The sequence below is a fragment of the Canis lupus genome, chromosome 9 (genome assembly GCF_011100685.1).
Source record: "Canis lupus familiaris isolate Mischka breed German Shepherd chromosome 9, alternate assembly UU_Cfam_GSD_1.0, whole genome shotgun sequence".
In the NCBI taxonomy this organism is placed as follows: domain Eukaryota; kingdom Metazoa; phylum Chordata; class Mammalia; order Carnivora; family Canidae; genus Canis; species Canis lupus.
Window position 1 is genome coordinate 32805092 of NC_049230.1, and position 19743 is coordinate 32824834.

A 19743-nucleotide genomic window follows, 5' to 3' on the forward strand; every position below is an offset into this window, starting at 1 on the left:
CCTGACCTCCCTCTCTCATTTATATTACTCGGATTTGAGTTTGTGACCTTTGCTATTATGAATTTTCCGTCAGAGAAACTTTGCATCATCGCCAAGATTCTCTTGCCTCTGGCCCATTACATTCATTCCTGTTCCCAGGTGCTTTATGAGAACATAGCATTGCTCTTGGGGGCCCACCCAATGGTCATCCCCAACCACTTCCCCCGTGATGGTCCCCTAACAGAGGTGTTCACAATGCCAGAAGACTTAAAAGCTAGGAATGCCCACATGTTCTTATGATCCAGGAAGGACAAATACAACAAAAAAATGTGTTTGCCAGGGAGCTTCTGGAAAAGATTTTTCCTCTATGATTAAAGCCAAGAGATCAAAGGCAGAAGGAGAAAGAAACTGCCCGCATCCCTTTCCTCACCTCTAGCCTTTGAATGAGAGTGTATGAGGACATACACGATGAATGAAGCCATGGAGTCCATCTTGGCTCATGACGGAAAAGCCAAGAGCATCACAGAGTCACTGAAGCAGTATCTTGATATCATTGGGCCGTGGATCCCAGCTGGCTCATTGGCTTTGACTCCCTGATTTTTTTGAATTACCTTTTTATCCTCCTCTTTCTTTTCTTGGCTTCCATCTCCTTTCCCTTCTCCTCTCTTCTCTTCACCCTCTTCACATCTTTAAGGGTTTTTGAAGCTGGGATGGGATGAGTCAAGAACACAGGTGAAGTTACAGGCCCTTAACTACCCTCATTAAGTCTTTTATGAAGCAAGATGGGGTGCAAAGAAACAAAGGAATGGCTTCCCCTCTGTCTGTTCTCCCCACCTCCCATCTCCCCTCCTCCTGTGGCCAGGGAGGCCTTCATCTGTAGGCCACCCTCCTGCTCATGTCCTCCACTGGCTTCTCATGTCCTGTCAGATTAACTCTAAATTTGTTAACCTGGGTTCTCAAAGCTCTCCAGAGTCTGATCCCTGCCTTCTCTCCAGCCTCACCCCCACCACTTGCCCCGTGCTCTGGCCTTGCTGAGGCACTCAGGGTTCCAGGAGCGTATGCTGTGCCATTTCATCTCTGGGCTGCTGTTCTTCCTGCCAGGAACACACTTCTGCCAACATGTGTAAACTGCCACTTTGTTCAAAAGTCACCTCCTCTGGGAAGCTTTCCCCTCATTCCCAGGAAATGCTAGCTGCTCAGCCCTTTAGCCTTTGAGCTTTCTCCTGATAGAGCTGTTTCCTCTTTGAAATGAGTGCGTTCATGTGTTTCTGGGTCTATTTTCCCAACTAGACTGTGTGTTTGTTGAAAGCAAAATGTAGGTCTTATTTTGGTATATCCAGCACTGTGCATAGAGGTGCCCTGTGCACCCAAACATGCTGTCTGTGCCCTCCTGCTCTTCAGAGAAGATAGCTTCCGCTCATGCTAACAATCTTTCTGAGTTTTCACAATGGGCCAGCTACAAAACTCAAAAACAATAAGCCACAGTGTGATCAATTTTATTTTTATTTTCTCAATTTTTAAAACATAAATTATCCACAATCTCACACTGAGGAGTCGACTTTGGGGTAGAGATGTGGTTTAGTAGACATTTTACAGACATTTATGTTCCTTGAGAGGAGAACTATATAAACTAGAATGTACATGGGCTCTATTATTGAGAGCTAGATCAGAGTCATAAGAAATCAATCTAGGTAATTTAATTACTGTTAATAATGTTACAATTAGTGATGTCTGATAGTTAATGAGATTGGTAAAACCTATTGCCTTCCCCAGCATTAACCCAGACTATTTCTACAAGTGGCTGGATTTTAAAATGGACTAAAACGCTAAATATTGGAAAGAATGAGCTTTTGAAATCTATAGCTCTTATATGGGGAAAACAACCAAAGCTTCGTGTGGTGTTTTTATATGCCAGAGGGACTTCATTTTGTTAAGTATAAATATTTGCACTGGAGAACTCAAACCAATCTGGAAATCTCATGTAGAACAGAGAGCTCTAAGAAATCAGTTTTTATAGTATACCAAAGTTACAAAGCCAGGTAATTCCAATTCTGACCAGTTCATCATAATAAGAAAACATATGTACTCCCTATACTAGTCCTTGTATAGGAGGAAAGATCTTACTGAATAATACTCATATATATGGAGTACTAGAATTTCATAGATGGTCCAGTAGAATTGGATATGAATGGGGAATCAACTTTGTGGTCTGGTTGGCAAATAAGAGACACAGTTTACAGGGTTCCGCTTTCCAAGGTAGTATACATTTTCCTACCTATGACTTGCCCAAGTTAGGATCAATTAAAATTATTTTTTGAGATATCAAACCAGTGGTGTTGGTGATGCTGTGGGAGAGAACCATCCATGTGCTGTGCTGACAAACTTGAAGTGGTTCTCAAACTGGCCCCAGAGAAGCAACATCAGCATCATCTGAAACCTTCTTAGAAGTGCCAATTCTCAGGTGCCACGCAAGACCTACTAAATCAAGCCTTCTGTATGGGGCTTCTGAGTTTCAACATGCCCTGCACGTGGTTCTAATGCATGCTCAAGTATGTGAACCACTGTTCCATGAAATGGGTCCTTCCAAAAATCCCAGAAATTTGAGTTCTTTTGAAGGGACTCTGTCATTTCTCATCTTGGCCTCCTAATCCTATATGTCACGAATCTCTCCAATTTTCAGTGTCCTTGGTAGGGTTTCTGTTTGTGTATTGCACCCAAGGCAGATCTCTCAAACAGTGTTTTGAAAGACTTAGCGACTTCTTAACAACTCCCATTGCTCCGTTGCCCCCAGAGGGGATCATTCCAGTTCTGCTTCCTGAGCCCATCCAATAGTTTCTCCCTGAGGATAGGCCCTCTTCCCCAGGGTCATGCCCATGAGGATGAGGACGCATGTGAGGAGACTGATGGTCTCCTCACCTGCTGATAGGTCAGCAGTAATTGGGTTCTTGAAAACACCTGCGGGGCGGGTAGGGGGAGGATGGGGGTGGTGGCCAGGATAAATAGGTGACAGACTTGAAGGTAGTAAATCTAAAGTGTGAGGAGACCCCCTGGAAGTAATTCAGGGGGAAGTTGCTGTTAAAACAGCAGCTTCCGGTTACATGTAAGACTCAGTAATCTTAGCAACTGGACATAGAACCAGCCTTCTGAGGTAGGGGCTGGGGATGAGTAACGTTACTCGAAAACTCTCCATGTAATCAATTACTTCTTGATACGGTACTTTGACAACAGTCATTGAGATATGTGTATCAGAGTGGCTGTATCTGGTTCTGGGGTTACTAATATATGGAAATTATAATGTCGGTTGATGGGAGAAGATGGAACAAATAAATGATGATAAACCTATAACCGAGGTGTTTTAAAATATTACAAGAAGCCCAAGAAATGGGAATTAGTTCTGTAGGGCAGAATGGGCTAGATGAGCGCCAGAGAGGGTGAGGTCCAAGTATTTTCTAAGTCAGAGAAGGTAGCAAACAGAATTCGACGAACCGCACATGGAAATAAGCGAATAGGTGGCATGTTTAAGAAACTACAGTCCGTTAAAGAGCCAGTGGTCCTCAGGGGCAGAGATCCTGATTAGAAAGGCAGGCACAGGCTTTGTTTTGACGGCCCACAGGACAGGCTGAGTGCATGCTGTATGCACAAATGCAAGCAGGTGTTTCCACTATGACGGGATCTACAAAGTGTTTGGCTCCTAAGGAACGCTAGCGAGCGCGCGGAGCCCCACTGCGAGAACGGGAGAGGCCCCTGACCAGGTCCGGGTTGGCCTCCGGGACAGCCGTGCAGAAGGTCGACTGGAGGGAGAGCAAATGGATGTGAGACATAAGAAGAGAGAGACCTCTATTGGATAGTGGGCAGCAGCGGCAGGTGAGAGAGGATGGGAGAGGCTGCCCCCACCCCCTGACCCCCGAACCCTGTCCCCCTCCATTTCTCCTACTCCATCACCTCCTTCTCCAGCTTTGGCTCTTTCTCTCCCTCCCCTGCCCGCCCCCTCCCATTTCCCTTCCTTCACCTGCTCTGTTCCTCCCCCTCCCTCCCTCTTCTTCCTTTAGTTCCTCCTCAATTTCCCCATCTATTTCTGCAACATTTTCCTTTCTCCTCTGCCTGTGGATTCAGTACCATCTTCTGAAATTGCAGTACTTCCTTTTGGAAGAGTTGCATCTTCTTCAAACAATATCTTCATCATCTGTTACTCAATGTAATGAGAGTCCCGTATTCCTCTGCTTCTTGGGTTGCCTATGTTCTGGGGAGCCTCACCAAGTAAGGGAACACCTACACTAAGGGGTGGAGAAAACTGGATATCCCCCGCACCTAACCATGTCCCAGGGGCTCCCAGAGGCTCACTGCACCACCCTGCCCACCCTGTAGCCACTCACCCAACCCAGCAGTCAACACCAGGTACTTACTAAGCACTGACTGCGAGCAAGGAGGGCCATGGAGAGGCACAGATACGTTGTGAAATTGAGACCGTATGTCCGTAGGATCATACAGGGCTGTATTGTGGAGGGAAAACAGACAACATAAAAAGTTCATTAACATTATATGATGTGTTAAATATTGTGTGAAGAGGGACCGGTAGAAAAATTTGAGACTGGAAGAAGGAAGGATGTCTTTAGAGGAGGAGATGACACAGAAAGTGATTATCATTTATTTCCAGACACTGTTCTAGAAACTTTGTAGGTATCATTCTACTTAGCCCTCACAAAGTCCCATAAAGTATTTTTCGTCCTAACTCAGATAATGACACAGGCCAGAGAGATTAAGTAAATTTAAGGTCAAATCTTAAGGAAATGGAAGACCTGAAATTTGACTGATGTTCTGTTAGCCTCTGAGTGTCCCGTACCCACTATGTCACACCAAGTCTTTGAAGAGCAGGTTGGATAGGTCTCTGGATGGCTTTAAGATATCTCAAGAATGTATATTATGCCACCAACTTGTAAGCTCCCTACAGACAAGGCCATTTAATCAGCACATAGTGATATCGTCTACACGCAAGATGCCCATCATATAGACCTGGACAACTCAGTTCTGAGCTCCAGAGCACTAAAAAAAGGCAAGTAGTGACTTCTTGCATCAATGCCTGTGGTTCAGATTCTTTAGGTGTATGGACTTCTCCATACCACCATGGAGCCAGAGAACCTCACGTGGGTATCAGAATTTGTCTTCTTGGGACTCTCCCAGACTCAAGAGCTCCAGCTTTTCCTGTTTCTGGTGTTCTTGTTTGTCTACACCACCACTGTCGTGGGAAACCTCCTCATCATGGTCACGGTGACCTCAGACACCCGACTCCACACACCCATGTACTTTCTGCTCCGAAATCTGGCTGTGCTGGACCTCTGTTTCTCCTCTGTCACTGCCCCAAAGATGCTGGTGGACTTCCTCTCTGAGAAGAAGACCATCTCCTACCAGGGCTGCATGGCCCAGATCTTCTTCTTTCACTTTCTGGGAGGTGCCATGGTCTTCTTCCTCTCTGTGATGGCCTATGACCGCCTCGTTGCCATCTCCCGGCCCCTCCACTATGTCACCATCATGAACACTCAGCTCTGTGTCCGACTGGTGGTTGCTGCTTGGGTAGGGGGATTTGTGCATTCCATTTCCCAACTGGCTCTGATGCTCCCGCTGCCTTTCTGTGGCCCCAACATCCTGGATAACTTCTACTGCGATGTCCCACAAGTGCTGAGACTTGCCTGCACTGACACGTCCCTTCTGGAGTTCCTCATGATCTCCAACAGTGGGCTGTTGGATATCATCTGGTTCTTTCTCCTCCTGGCCTCCTACTCTGTCATCCTGGTGATGCTGAGGTCCCACTCTGGGCAGGCGAGGAGGAAGGCAGCTTCCACCTGTACCACCCACATCGTCGTTGTGTCTATGGTTTTCATTCCAAGCATTTACCTCTATGCTCGGCCCTTCACCCCCTTCTCCATGGACAAGGCTGTGTCCATCAGCCAAACGGTCATGACCCCCATGCTTAACCCCATGATCTACACGCTGAGGAACCAGGAGGTGCAGGCAGCAGTGAGGAGACTAGGGAGGCGCCGGCTGCTTTGTAAAAGGGATCTTGGACAATGAGTAGGTCACTTCTCCCTGGCTTGCTTTTCCATTTGTGAAATGGAGGGAGAGCTACTGTTCCTGCTGTCTTCACAGCTTGTGGATACGTTGTGGAGGTCATCACAGAAGTGACTGAGTTCTGAAACTAAGCACCTTACTCTGATTCTTCGGAAAAAGGAACAAGTCCTGTTTGGTGGCTAAGGTTTATGCTGGAGTTCTAAAACTCCTGCTACAGTGAGAAGTTCTCATGGCTCCAGAAAGCCACCCTTCTTTTCTCCTTGGTGGATGGTTTCCCCTTACAAGAAAGGTATTTCCCCAGTGAGAGCAGTTCTAGTTTATGTGTTTTCCCAGCCACTTTTGGTCTGTGTCCAAACATGTTAGAGAAAGCACAGGCCTTTGAAGACTTAGCCCTAAACTGGGAGCCCCTGGCCCATTTGTCACCAGACTGGTGACCTCGGAGAGGCCACCTGGCCTCTCTTGAACTCGTGGATTCCTCTGCACAGGACTGGCATGAAGCAATATCTGTCCCAACAATCTCACCGATTTGTTACAAGATTCCAAAAAAAATGTGTACGAATATTTTATAAACCTTACATAGAACCTAGGTAAGGATTATTGTCATTGTTATCATTCTGCCTGACATTTCTTCTCTCATCGGATGGGGAGTGTTTGGTGGCAATTCCTCAGTCAGTGAGGGAGGCCTGGGGAGGGTGTGAGGGCCATGTAACATGCCCAAGAGTAAAATAGAGAACAGAGAGTGAACATAGATTCAGGGGCATGTCTGCAAGGCCCTAATAGCTTACTGCAATCTCTACCTCCTAACCCGATTTTCAGACTGCACACTTCTTGCAAATTGAGTGGGGAAGATCTGATCATTTACTCATTTATTCATTTTTGTATACATACATTTGAGGCCTGCTGTAGTACTTTGTGTGTAGACCGTGCTCTCTAGCAGTGTGCTATTTCTCTTTATCCCCACCTCTTTTTCCCTCTCTCCCTCCCTACGTTGATTTCTGCCAGTTCAGTCTTTCCTTCCACGTGGGCCAGTTTACTGGTGTTCCTTGCTTTCTCTCTTCCTGGACCTCATTGCCACACATCTATCATGTATTTCCTTCATTCTCATGCTGGGGCTTTGGGGTCAGGTTGTTCAGGAGACTTGATGAGAAAGGTTATGGTAACAGTTGCAAGGGGCTGTGACCTTTGCCACTTTCAATAAAAAGAGGAGGTTTAAAGTCCTCCCTGAAGTTGTGTATTGTGGGAATAAGAAGCTGTCAGACAGACACAGCTGGTCTCTCCTCTTTTCTGCCCTCCTTTTGTCCTTAAGAGTCACCTTGTATATGACTCAGAGCCTCAGCCTGAAAACCAGACCTTCCCATTCTGCCTTCTGCAGTCAACTAGCTCAGTGTCTCAGGTTCAAATTCCAAAGCCCTATGAAAATAATCTGATGGGCTGAGGTTGGGTCACATGTCCCATGTGGCTGAGAGGATGTGCTGGTCATGTGACATAAGCATGGGCATTGAGGTCCATCCCTCCAGCAGATATTGTGGTTGAGAGTTGTTCCCAGAGAAGGAGCACGTGGGTGGACAGATTCCCCTCCCAGATATGTTTGCCATAAAAGGCCCAAGCAGAGTATTCCTTAAATGACACCATCCAAGGAACTTGTAATTATTTATGTCTAGACATTCATGTTTTTGTTCATCCATTAAACAACCATTAAACAAGTATTTACTGAGTGTTTCCAATTTAGTTTTTCTGTCCCACCTGCCCTCTGTATCCCTAGGTTCTTAGGAAAACTGACTTCGTTTTGGTTGAACCAAGAGAAGAAAGGACAGGACCATGAGGATGCAGGGAGTCCTCAGAAGAGTATGCAATAGTCTTTGCATGTGTCCAATGCAATAGGAACCAGGAACAACTAGTTGCTGAGGGAGCTGAGATTGAGGGAGAGCTAAAAGTGGGAGAGGAAGCAGGTGGGCCATGAAGGACAATGATGCCTCCCATAGAGCTCCCTATAGCCATGTCTCCTGCATCTCCTGGATGCTGGGCCACACCAAGGAAAGGGAAGAGCATGCCCATGCAGGCCATACGTCGTTCTTTCTCAGTGGAAAAGTTAAAACAATAAAACTGACTAAAGGTGCTTCAGTAAGTACCATGCCTGGGCAACTTTAAACAATATCAAAGCTAAAATTCTCCCTGCCAAGTGGGTTATTCCCAACACCCTGCCCTTCATGAAACTGGGGTGTGTGTGTGTGCATGAGATATGGGGGGGACCCTGAAAAGTGGGGAAAGAATTAGAACTAAAGAGGTGAGAAATCAGTGGCCTTATGGAGGAGAGTGTGAGCAGTGAAAAGAGAGGACCTCATGCTCTCTCTGATTCTGTACTGATGTCAATAAAACAGCAAGGCTGTGGGGATGACCTCTGAGATGAAGGTCAGGGGGGGAAGAAGAGGTCGAACTGTAACCCTGTCTCCCATGACAGGGAATGTGCCTCAGGAAGCCTCTTGCAGCCCTCCCAAGAATGTGGATATGGGGCCCACAGGCCCCTGGGTTTGTCCTATGGTATGAATGGACAGAGGAGCCACAAAGACCAGGAGACCCACTGCCTTGCAGTGAGAACTCTCATAAGGAAAAGACCCGTCATTTCCTCCTCTCCACAGGAGGTGTTGGAAAGAGGAAGGAAGGAGTGTAAGGAGGTAGATAAGTAATAAATGGACAAATAAATAATCTTATGAATAGAGACTATAAAGGAAATTCATGGAGTACTGTGACTGGTGGGGGCGGGGGGCAATATTATAAGATGTGGTTGAGGAGGAATCTCTGAGAAGGGGACATTTGAGCAAAGATCTGGATAGTGAGGAGCCAGTCAGGCCAGATCCAGGTGATGGGCAAGCATTCTAGATAGAAGAAACAGTGAATGCAAAGGTCCTGAGGTAAAAATGAACTTGGTGGCCAAAGGGAAAATAAAAGAGAGTGTAAGTGGAGTGTGATGAACAGAGGATCTTGGTAGGAGAGGAGCTCTAAGATGTTGTATTAATTATCTACTGCTGCATAACAAATCAACCCCAAACCCAGCAGCTTGAAACTCGTAGTCCTGTATTATCTCTCACAAGTTCCATGGGGCGAGGAGTTCTGGCAAGCCATGGCAGAGGCAACTTAACTTTGTTTCTTGGGCCTTGGCTGCAAGACTAAAAGGTGAAGGGTAGAATCATTTGAGTTTCACTCTCTCCCATGTCTGGCTGTTGATGTTGGTGTCAGTTGGGTACCTGGGTGGGGCAGTTGACTGGCCTACCCATGTAACCTGGGCTCTCTCACAACATGGTAGCTAGGTTCCAAGGACATGTGTCCTGGGACAGACAGCCAGGTGGAAGTGGTAGCCTTTCTACCATGTAGTCTCAGAAGTCACAGAGCATCTCTACCACATTCTCTTAGACAGAAGTAAGCCACCCAGGGCAGTCCACGTTCCAAGGAGGGAATTAAATTCTATCTTTTGAATGAGGAGTGTCAAAGAATTTGTAGATATATTTTTAAGTTACTATGGATGCGTAGATAAGAGCCAGATAAGGAGAGAGCCTGAATTGTATTCTAAATGCAGTAAGTCTTTGGAAGGTTTGAATGGAGGTTGGGGTGGTAGCATGATCTAATTTATATTTTAAAAGGTCATGTTGAGGAGCACCTGGGTGGCTCAGTGGTTGAGCATCTGCCTTTGGCTCAGGTCATGATCCCATGGTCCTGGGATCCAGTCCTGTGTCAAGCTACCTGTGGAGAGTCTGCTTCTCCCTCTGCTTATGTCTCTGCCTCTCTCTGTGCCCCTCATGAATAAATAAATTTTTTTTTTTTAAAAGTCATGTTGGCTGCCAGGCAGAGAATGAGTTATAGAGGTCAGACCTGGTAGAGGAGGTTAAAAATTCAATGTGTAGAAAAGAGACCAATTCAAGTTCAAGTTCTGCACTAACTAGCTGTTTCCTTAGGAAAGTCTAACAAAGGACTTAGGAGTACCCTTTCACATTTACATGAGGGTGTACCTAGCTAGGGCTTTTCCTTCCTCAGACCTGCAGGGGGCAATGTTTGTTTCATGTCTCTCCTGTTTTTGCTCACCACCATATAACCCTAGGGCCTCGCACAGGACCTAGCATGGGAAGGCTCGCCACAAATATTTGTTGAAAGAATAAATGAGCAAATAATATCGTAAATATTGGTCCTTGGCAGCAGATCTCTCTGACCTTCTGGTTCTGGAGTTTATCCACCAACCCAATACCCCCTCAGCAATAGAGCTGTGTCAGGGAGGAACACTGGGAGAACATCTGACTCCATCTCTTCTGGCTAATTAGAAAGGACGAATACCCACCATTTGCTTCAACAGGGATGGAACTGGAAGGTATTACGCTGAGTGAAGTAAGTCAATCAGAGAGGGACAATCTGATGATTCACTCATACGGGGAATATAAGAAATAGTGAAAGGGATTACAAGGGAAAGGAGGGAAAATGAGTGGGAAAAATTAGGATGACAAAACATGAGAGACTCTCAACTCTGGGAAATGAACAAGGATAGTGGAAGGGGAGGTGGGCAGGTTATGGGGTAGCTGGGTGACAGGCACTGAGGAGGGCACTTGATGGCATGAGCACTTGGTGTTGTATATATGTTGGCAAATCGAACTTCAATTTCAAAAATGGAAAAATAAGAAACAGCCAAGGAAAGACCAGAACAGGGCTTCTGGTTGCCCCTATTAATAGTCATGTACTCATTACCATCTGGCAAAACAAACAAATAGGTGCTTTCAATATTTAAAATAAAACTATTATCTTATTTTTTAAAAAAAAAAAAGAAGAAAGGGTTTGGCTAGTAGGCTTCCTGCCCTGGACATTGGGTGCTGGTTCTAGCCACTTCCAGTGCTGCCAAGGACTGGAACCACCCCCAGGCTCATCACCCCCACCAAAGATGCTGGGAAGGCTGTGATGGGGAGGGTAGGGGTAAAATCTGCACAGTCTTACAAGTTGTTGTTCGCGTTTAAAAAAAAAATTTTTTTTTTTAAGTAATCTCAACACCCAGCATGGGACTCAAACCCACAACCTGGAGATCAAGAATCAGATGCTCTACCACGGAGCCAGCCAGGTGCCACCCAAGTCATTGTTTGCATTTTTAAAACTTCTAAATTATAAATGTCCCAAGCAAGAGACTATTGCATTCAACAGGGTGTCTAAATTTCTACAACTTTCAGGCATTTATTCTTTCTAGAGGTATTGAGATGCCAAGATGCAAAAATGGATCAGTGTGGGCCCTTTTTTGTGGAGAGACTGTTTTGGGTTTTTATTTACAGTGTGAGGCCAGGGGGGCTGAGGGAGTGTGCAGCCCTCCCTCTTAGGCTCTGAGAGCCAGCCCCTACCTCTTTCTGTGCTCCTCCCTGCCCCCCCCTTACTCCAGAGTGGCTTCCATTCCTCCCACACATTGGGGCAGCCACCACAGCAGCTTCACCCAGCAGGGAGCCTGGTCAGTACAGGTGGGCAGCCAGCCTGGCCTGTCAGACTGTCCTCAAGTCCTACTCAGGGGCCACCAGGCCTGCCTGTGTGCTCAGGCGCAGGTCACCTTCACAGTCTGTCACACCTGTGCCCTTAGAAGCTCGGGAAAGAAGGAAGCAGCTGGTAGAGTAAGACCCAGATTGAGATCCCCTCCCTGGCTCCAAGACCATGACAAGTTTTCTCTCTACTTCAACAATAAAACTGAGTTCTTAGAGGCAGCACCTGCCTCATAGGGCTATAGCGAAGACTCAAGTGAGCATAGTAAAGCACAGAGCCCAGGCTGGCAAATGACAAGGACAATAAACCATACTACGCCAGCTGTAGTCCTCCCTCTGGAACTGGTACTTCCTAGCCTCAGTGACTGCACAAGTGGCAGAGCTCTGCGGGTCATATGCCCCACTGAGCCCTCTCACTCACTATATTGCTGATTCAAAGCAGGGTCTGCTTTGTCTGAAAGTCCACAATCCTTCTTCCCTGCCCGCAGCCCTTGCCCCTGGGAGTTTTCAGTCCAATGGAGGAGGTGAGGTACAGCTCCCACACACATAATGCCAAGGCAGGAAAGAGAAAGGAAGAGCGCTGGCCCTCGGCTGACCCCCGCCCCCTAATCTGGACCCAAGCATCTCCCAAGCGCTCACCAGAGATTGCTCCTGTCTTCTGAAATTCCCCCTTATTGCTGACTTTACTAGAAGATCAGAGAGATCAAGCCCTCACTCAAGGTCACAGAGCCAGTGTGAAGCAGGCCTCCAGGCTAGCTCTCCAAGGCCCCACAGTGAGTTTTCTCCAGCCTTGTCCAGGACAGTCTTCAGCTCTGGAGCACACGTATATGCACGTGCACATACTCCTGGCCTGACCTGGCCTCTGGCGCAGTGTGGAGCCACTACAGTTTGAGTCAAGCCCTGCACCCTGCAGACCTGTGTTCTTATCATGAGAATAGGACCAAAGACCCCATTCCCAGAAACCCCTGGGAACAGGAGCAGGCCCAGCAGGCCCCAAGCCCTGTTCCACAGCAGCTGTTTCCATGGGGGCCGTTGGGGCTGAGCAGATAAAGAGATCCAATCAGGACCTGTGGCCAGCAGCTCCATCATAGCTGGTGGACGGTTCTTATGAAAGTGCTTGCAGAATCTTGAGGTTTTGAGATGGCCAGGGGAGGGTGGGTGGGAAGGTTCTTGGGTATTATTGTAGCTAAAAGGTGCCAGAGAGGGAAGGCTCCTTTCTGGTCCAGGGTCTGGGCCACAACAGCACCCAGTAACCCAGAGCTGGCCCAGCCCAGGGAGACCAATGCCACTGACCAGGGGTACCAGGTCCTAAAAGATGAAGAGGAGCAGATCCATTCCCTGGCCCAAGAGCTATGACGGGCAAGGTCACAGCTGATCCCTCCATTCCACAAACACTTATTAAGGCTTTATACCAGGCATTGTGTTAGGTGCTGTGGCTACAGTGAGCAACAGAACAGGCACACACAGACCTTTAGGGAGTTGGAGCTTAATCAGATCCAACCACAAAAATACACGTGTAGTTACAATGATGTCACGTTCTATGAAAGGAACTGTAAGAGCAGGAAACAGGACAGCCCAGCCACCTGAGTCCTGGCCGGTGGGGCCATGGCAGGCAAGGCTCCCTATAGGTGGGACCTGAGGGTCAGTAGGAATCACCAGACACAAAAGAAGGGCCTTCATGGTTGAAACCCACAGCAGGTAGACACAGGCCTGCTGTAGGAGCAGGAAGCCAGTGGGTTTAGAGGGTAAAGAATAGAGGAGATGGGGCTCCGGGGGTTGGGGGGAGGTGGCAGGAGCCTGACCGTGTGAGCCCGGGGGCTCCTTTCCTTAGGGGACGGCATATGGAGGTCCAAGACAAGTCAGCAAAGGGGACAGAATGCTTACGGGACCAGTGGTGCCAAGTCCCCCAGGAGCCTCATACTCCCATGGCCGTCAGGGAGGGAGGGGGAGCAGGTGAAGGGCTGACCCACAGGATACCCTTACCCTTGCTCTGGCCCCCTTCTTCCCAGTCCCCACCAGCCTCTCCTCCCGTCACCCCCAGGATGTCTCTTTGGTGAGTCTCAAACAAATCCCTCCCTCCTGTGTGGCTCAGTCTTAGGCTCTCATGTTGCCCATTTCATTTTCAGAGGAAGAGCTCTCCTGCATAAGTCCCCAGTCTCTAGGTCCAAGCAGGCCGCAGCCTGTAAAGAGCCTTACCCATCCTCAGCAGCGAGTTCTGGACTCCACATACGGAGGGAAGAACTCACCCATGCCTTGGAGGGAGCCAAGCTTCCCAAACACCCAACCCTGGGTGTAGGTGGGTGGGGCATCCCACTGTGACATCCTCTGCAAGTGGCCTCCATGCTTAGTTGGCTGTCCATCCTCATGTCCTTTGATGTTCCCACTCCAACTGCCCCCAGCACAGGTTCCTGCCCTCCCAGGCTCATACTGGGAATAGTCATGGGGCCCACCTAGCACCCACCTAAGGCTCTATATCACTGCCAGTGTGGTTCCCTAACCCCTGCCACACCCCAACTAACTGGCCTATCAGGCTCAAGGTCCTGGGAGTGCCAGACTGCCACCTGGAGCAGGAAGGAGAGACCCCCACTGGGTGGGGGAGGGGACATGTCCTCCTTTCCAGGGTGGAAGAGGGTATGGAGTTAAGCTGGGACACAACACAGTTCACTCGTGTTCCACGAACATTTCTGAACACTGGCCACGGGCCCGGCCAGTGCAAGGTGCTAGGTACACAGCTGTAAATGAGATCAGGTGTGGGGCCCCCAAAGGACTCAGGGGCCAGCCCAGGAGGTGGACATGGTGAGAGTGTGGCCTTCGGTTCACAGCCTGATATGTGCTGAGAAAAGCATCAGTGCTCTGCTGATATAACCCGGACTGTGTTGGAGGGTGAATAGTAAAGGGATGAAGGAAAGCTCCCTGGAGGAGGTGACTTCTTAGCTAGGTTGTGCGGTTGAGGAGAAGTTAGTCAGGCAAAGGGACCATTACAAGGACCGAGACATGAGGGAGCACATAGCGCTTTCAGAACGCACCATGGAGACCAAAGTTGGAGTGTGGTGAGCAGGTGGAGAGGGGTGAGTGGAGGCTGGAGAGGTCCTGCAGGGCCTGGAAGTGTGGAGGGATTTGGGCTTCCCTGGGCTGCTGTGCAGACTCCCAGAGACCATGACCCCGGGCCAGGTGCATCCCCAGTACAGCACATAAGCAGCCTCTTCCCCACTCCTCAGTGCTCAGAGCCCCATGCTCCCCCTCTGCCCTCCTCCAGGCACCCAAACTTGGGGTGTGTGAGGAGGGACTTGCAAATGAAAGCCTCTTGACTTGTCTTTTGTCAAGGGCAAGTGGAAGGGCAAAGCACCAGCACCAAGGACAGGGCAGAGGATGCAGTCACCTCCATGCAGGCAAGAAGGGGTGCACCGTCTGTAGGAAATGTGGGAAATTCTAATAACACAGAAGGGTGGGCTGCTCCTGATGACCCACCACCGTGCATCACTGTCAGTGACGAAGACCTGTCCCCAAAGACATCTTCTGCCGGTCTCGATGCTACACAACTGTTGCAATTATTGTTGCTTTAATAACATGCATAAGCTTCAAATGAATGTGTCCTTATTGCTTATCCTTTAATGAGCACCGCGTTCTCCCTGGAGCTCATGTGGGAGGGTTCTCGCTCTGCGTGGCTTCCCTGGCTGCCTGCGTGCATCCATCCGGACGGTTCAGTCAGGGCAAGGGCTGCGGCTGCGCTTGGCTCCTTCCGTCCCCTGCTAGTGCTGCATACTCTTGCTTTTATTTTTATTTATTTTTATTTATTTTTGAAAATATTTATTTTGAATCTGAGAAGCAACCACAAAATTTCATGTTTACAAAAGTTGACAAATATTACAAATATCAAATTCAGAAAAATAGAGTATCCTATTTCTGTGAATTAACTGCTTAACACAACTATAATACTTTTTCTTACATTTTTCTGGCTACAAATACTTTGTCTCCTTATGTGACAACAATTTTTGGTATCATTTTATTTTCTAAGGAGAGGAAAGAAAGATCATCTTTCCTCCAGCATCATTGTTAAAAATTTGGGGTTTTTTAATATACATATTTTTTTATTCATATATATTTTTTAGAGATTTCATTTATTTATTCATGAGAGACACAGAGAGAGAGAGAGAGAGAGAGAGGCAGAGGCACAGGCAGAGGGAAAAGCAGGCTCCATGCAGGGAGCCCGACGTGGGACTCAATCCCGGGACTCCAGGATCACACCCCAGCTGAAGGCAGTGCTAAACCACTGGGCCACTGGGGCTGCCCTTTTTTGTATATTTTTTTATTGGAGTTCAATTTGTCAACATATAGCATATCACCCAGTGCTCATCCTGTCAAGTGCCCCCCTCAATGCCCGTCACCCAGTCACCCCAACCCCCCGCCCACCTCCCCTTCCACCACCCCTAGTTCATTTCCCAGAGTTAAGAGTCTCTCATGTTCTGTCTCCTTCTCTGATACTTCCCACTCATTTTCTCTCCTTTCCCCTTTACTCCCTTTCACCATTTTTTATATTCCCCAAATGAATGAGACCATATAATGTTTGTCCTTCTCCAAAGGAGCCTCGGAGTCCATCGAAAGATGAATGGATAAAGAAGATGTGGTCTATGTATACAATGGGATATTACTCAGCCATTAGAAACGACAAATACCCACCATTTGCTTCGACGTGGATGGAACTGGAGGGTATTATGCTGAGTGAAGTAAGTCAGTTGGAGAAGGACAAACATTGTATGGTCTCATTCATTTGGGGAATATAAAAATTAGTGAAAGGGAATAAAGGGGAAAGGAGAGAAAATGAGTGGAAAATATCAGAGAGGGAAACAGAACATGAGAGACTCCTAACTCTGGGAAACAAACAAGGGGTGGTGGAAAGGGAGGTGGGTGGGGGGTTGGGGAGACTGGGTGACGGGCACTGGGGGGGGCACTGGACGGGATGAGCACTGGGTGTTATGCTATATGTTGGCAAATCGAACTCCGATAAAAAAAATAATTAAAAAAATAAAAAATAAAAAAAACAAAAATAGACCTGCCCTACGACCCAGCAATTGCACTGCTGGGGACATACCCCAAAGATACAGATGCGGTGAAATGCCAGGACACCTGCATCCCAATGTCTATAGCAGCAACGTCCACAATAGCCAGACTGTGGAAGCAGCCTCTTATTTTTAGACAATGGGTTTGAGGCGACAGCAGGGACATGGTGACTGCAAAGATGAAGAGATAGAACTCGATTTCCTTCAATTCCGTCACTTTCTGTGACCATTTGGAGTCATAATTTGCATTAAACATTTGAAACAGGGCAGCCCGGGTGGCTCAGCGGTTTAGCACTGCCTTCAGCCTGGGCCTAATCCTGGAGGTCTGGGATCAAGTCCCACGTCGGGCTCCCTGCATGGAGCCTGCTTCTCCCTCTGCCTCTGTCTCCACCTCTCTTTCTGTGTGTGTGTCTCTCTCATGAATAAATAAATAAATTCTTTAAAAAAAATTTTGAAACAGTGAAACAGGGTGAACTGCAAAGTACAGTGGGTTTAAAGTGCAAATTTTACTTCATAACGTGAAGAGTTTACTGAATGTGGATATCTTTACCACTGAGATCAATTCTTCTTTTAAAATTTCAAGTTATACAAAAAACAAAAACAAAAAAATAAATAAATAAATAAAAAAATAAAATTTCAAGTTATTTGTTTTAAGACTAAAAAACAAATTGGGAAAATAGGAACTGTGATAATATATTAACTATTATAATAAAACCACCAATATGTAGGTAGCTTTCCCCCTTTATTTAAAACACAGTCGCAGGGGATTCCTGTGTGGCTCAGCAGTTTGGCGCCTGCCTTTGGCCCAGGGTGTGATCCTGGAGTCCTGGGATCAAATCCCACATCAGGCTCCCTGCATGGAGCCTACTTCTCCCTCTGCCTGTGTCTCTGCCTCTCCCTCGTGTGTCTCTCATGAATAAATAAATAAAATCTTAAAAATAAATAAAACACAGTCACATAATTAAAAAGTTTTAATCTGATACTCTTTTCCTTTTTATGTTTTAATATTTTGTCTTTATTTCTTCATTGGTATGATGTCACGGGAACATCCACACATTACTTTTGAACCATTATCATTACTTGTTTCATTGAATGAGTATTATTGGAAATAATTTTGTTATGTAAAGGAGAGGATATCAAAAAACAATCTGCTCCCGGTATCAGGTACTCTTGGGTTGCCACTGGGCAACACTTAGCCCCAAGGAAAGTCTAAAATCCCTCCAGTGAGGTTCCAGTGGGCGTCATGAAAGGCCCATGGGGGGAGTATGCGAGGCTTGTGGCCCCTCTTCTGGTCTCTGTGTGTTTTTGCCCTGACTGCAGAAAAAAGCACGGGTCAAAGCAAACCACTGTGAGACCTGCCAAGGACTCCACGTGGCCTGACCTGCCTCCCAGTAAAGGTCACAGCTGCAGAAGGGTGCAGGTACCCAAACTGGGGAGGCCCTAGAGGGCTTCTCCCTCCATCACTGTCAGCCCACTCGGTTTCCAGTGGCCCAGAAACTGGCACCTGCAATGGCCTCTCTGACATGAGGAGGAGGGCTCAGAGAGCCAGATCCAGAACAACCCTAACTTTAGAGGCCAGCCTCCCTCCCTGGCCTCCCTCCCTCCCTTCCTTTCTTGCTTTCTTCCAGGTGCCAGGGCCTGGATGGTCTACACTGCCTCCTGCCTTCACCCTGATGATAGTTGCTCCCCTTGTGGGAGAGCCTGGAGTGAGCTCAATAAAGGAAGCACGTGGAGGCCAAACAACAAGGCCTATACAGCATTACTGAGTAGCGCTGTGTGCCAGGCACTGTGGTGCCATTTTACATGGATTCCTGTAAGGTAGACATAGTAATGACCTCCATTTGACAGTGATGGACTGAGCTCAGGGGCGGAGCAGCTTGCCTGAGTGGATGACAGTCAATGAGCTCCTAAAGGCTCAGGACTGTGGTTCTTGGAGGGAGGTTTCCTGGAGACTCAGACCTGGAAGCAGGGGTATGGGGGAGTCATCCATGGAGGGTTGGGCCTCTGGAGCTTAGAGGCAGGGTCTGTGGCAGGGTGGCAGAGAGCAGGCCAAAGGGGCAGCAGAACCACAGGGCAGACCTAGCTTTTCCTTGGGTCTCCTTGCCTGAACCTTTGCCTCCCAGCCCATCCCTGGCCACGTCCCCTGGGAGCGGGCCCTCCATAGATGGCTTGTTCAGGGCCCCTCGGTGGTCCCTTTCTATCTGCTTGCCTCTCATCCCCACCTCCAACAGTCAATGGGCCAACCCCCACCCTCTCCCTGAGACCAGCCAACGTGGCAGGGCTGAGGCTAGAGACAGCAGCCCGCAGCTATGGCAACCCCCCTGAACAACTCACCCCTGCTGAAGAATTAGAGTCCTCTCTGAGGGGAGAGCAAAACTCATGCCAAGTCCTCTTTAGGAGGCATCCTGGGAAGAGGGCAACCCAGGGTACGGATACCCCACCTTGGTTGCCAGTCTTCTGAGGCAGCTGGCTCCCTGTGGGCAGAAGAGGTGAGGTGCATTTGAGGAGCACTCTACAATTTTAAAAATCTCTGCTTCCTGAGGCTCACTGTCCCCATCTCACAGGTATGAAAGCTGAGGTCCAAGAAACCATGTGATTTACCCCAGGTCACACAGGGGGACAGCAAGGAAGAACTCGTTGTGCTTTTAGCCACTACACAGTGACTTTCCATCCAGGCTGCCTTGTCACAGGAGACTGGCACCTGGTTAAGAAAGGGAGATAAGATCCGCAGGGCTCCTGCCTTCAACTGGAGCTTGTGAAAGACGTTGCTTAAGGGGTGTCTCAAGGGCAACCGCTGCCAGGGCTGGGGGCACTGGGGTGGGAGGTGGGGCTGCAGATGATGGGGAGAATGGGGCTCGGAGCAGGTGCTAGTGGCACCGGGGAAGGGATGACCCTGGAGCAGGAGCAAGGACAGGCAGGCTGTGGGGCGCCGGGGGTGGGATGGGATGGAATGGGGTGAGGAATCTGGAGCGCAGCAGCAGCTGGCACCCTACTCCGGGGGCGGAATATGATGGGGACCAGCCAAGGACCAGCGGCTGGGGACGCCCTGGGAGGAAAAGCAGGGGTAGGAGGAGGCGCGGCCCTTGGGGGCCTTCTACCCTTCTGATGTGGAAATGGAGGCCGGGACAGGGTCGCACAGGGAGTGACTGAGCCAG

General features: G+C 48.3%; 1 protein-coding gene and 1 long non-coding RNA gene across 2 annotated transcripts; one reads left to right on the top strand and one right to left on the bottom strand.

Annotated features, from left to right (window-relative positions):
- Positions 1 to 3496: 3496 nt before the first annotated feature.
- LOC111097543 lies at positions 3497 to 13828 on the bottom strand. The gene is made up of 3 exons (XR_005364058.1): positions 13728 to 13828; positions 4383 to 4469; positions 3497 to 3770 (listed from the first exon to the last, which is right to left on the bottom strand). It is a non-coding gene; the product is annotated as an uncharacterized LOC111097543 (long non-coding RNA).
- Positions 5101 to 6045, top strand: OR4D2C (olfactory receptor family 4 subfamily D member 2C). The gene is given in 1 exon segment (NM_001388810.1): positions 5101 to 6045. A coding segment is annotated over 1 exon segment (945 nt).
- Positions 13829 to 19743: the final 5915 nt, after the last annotated feature.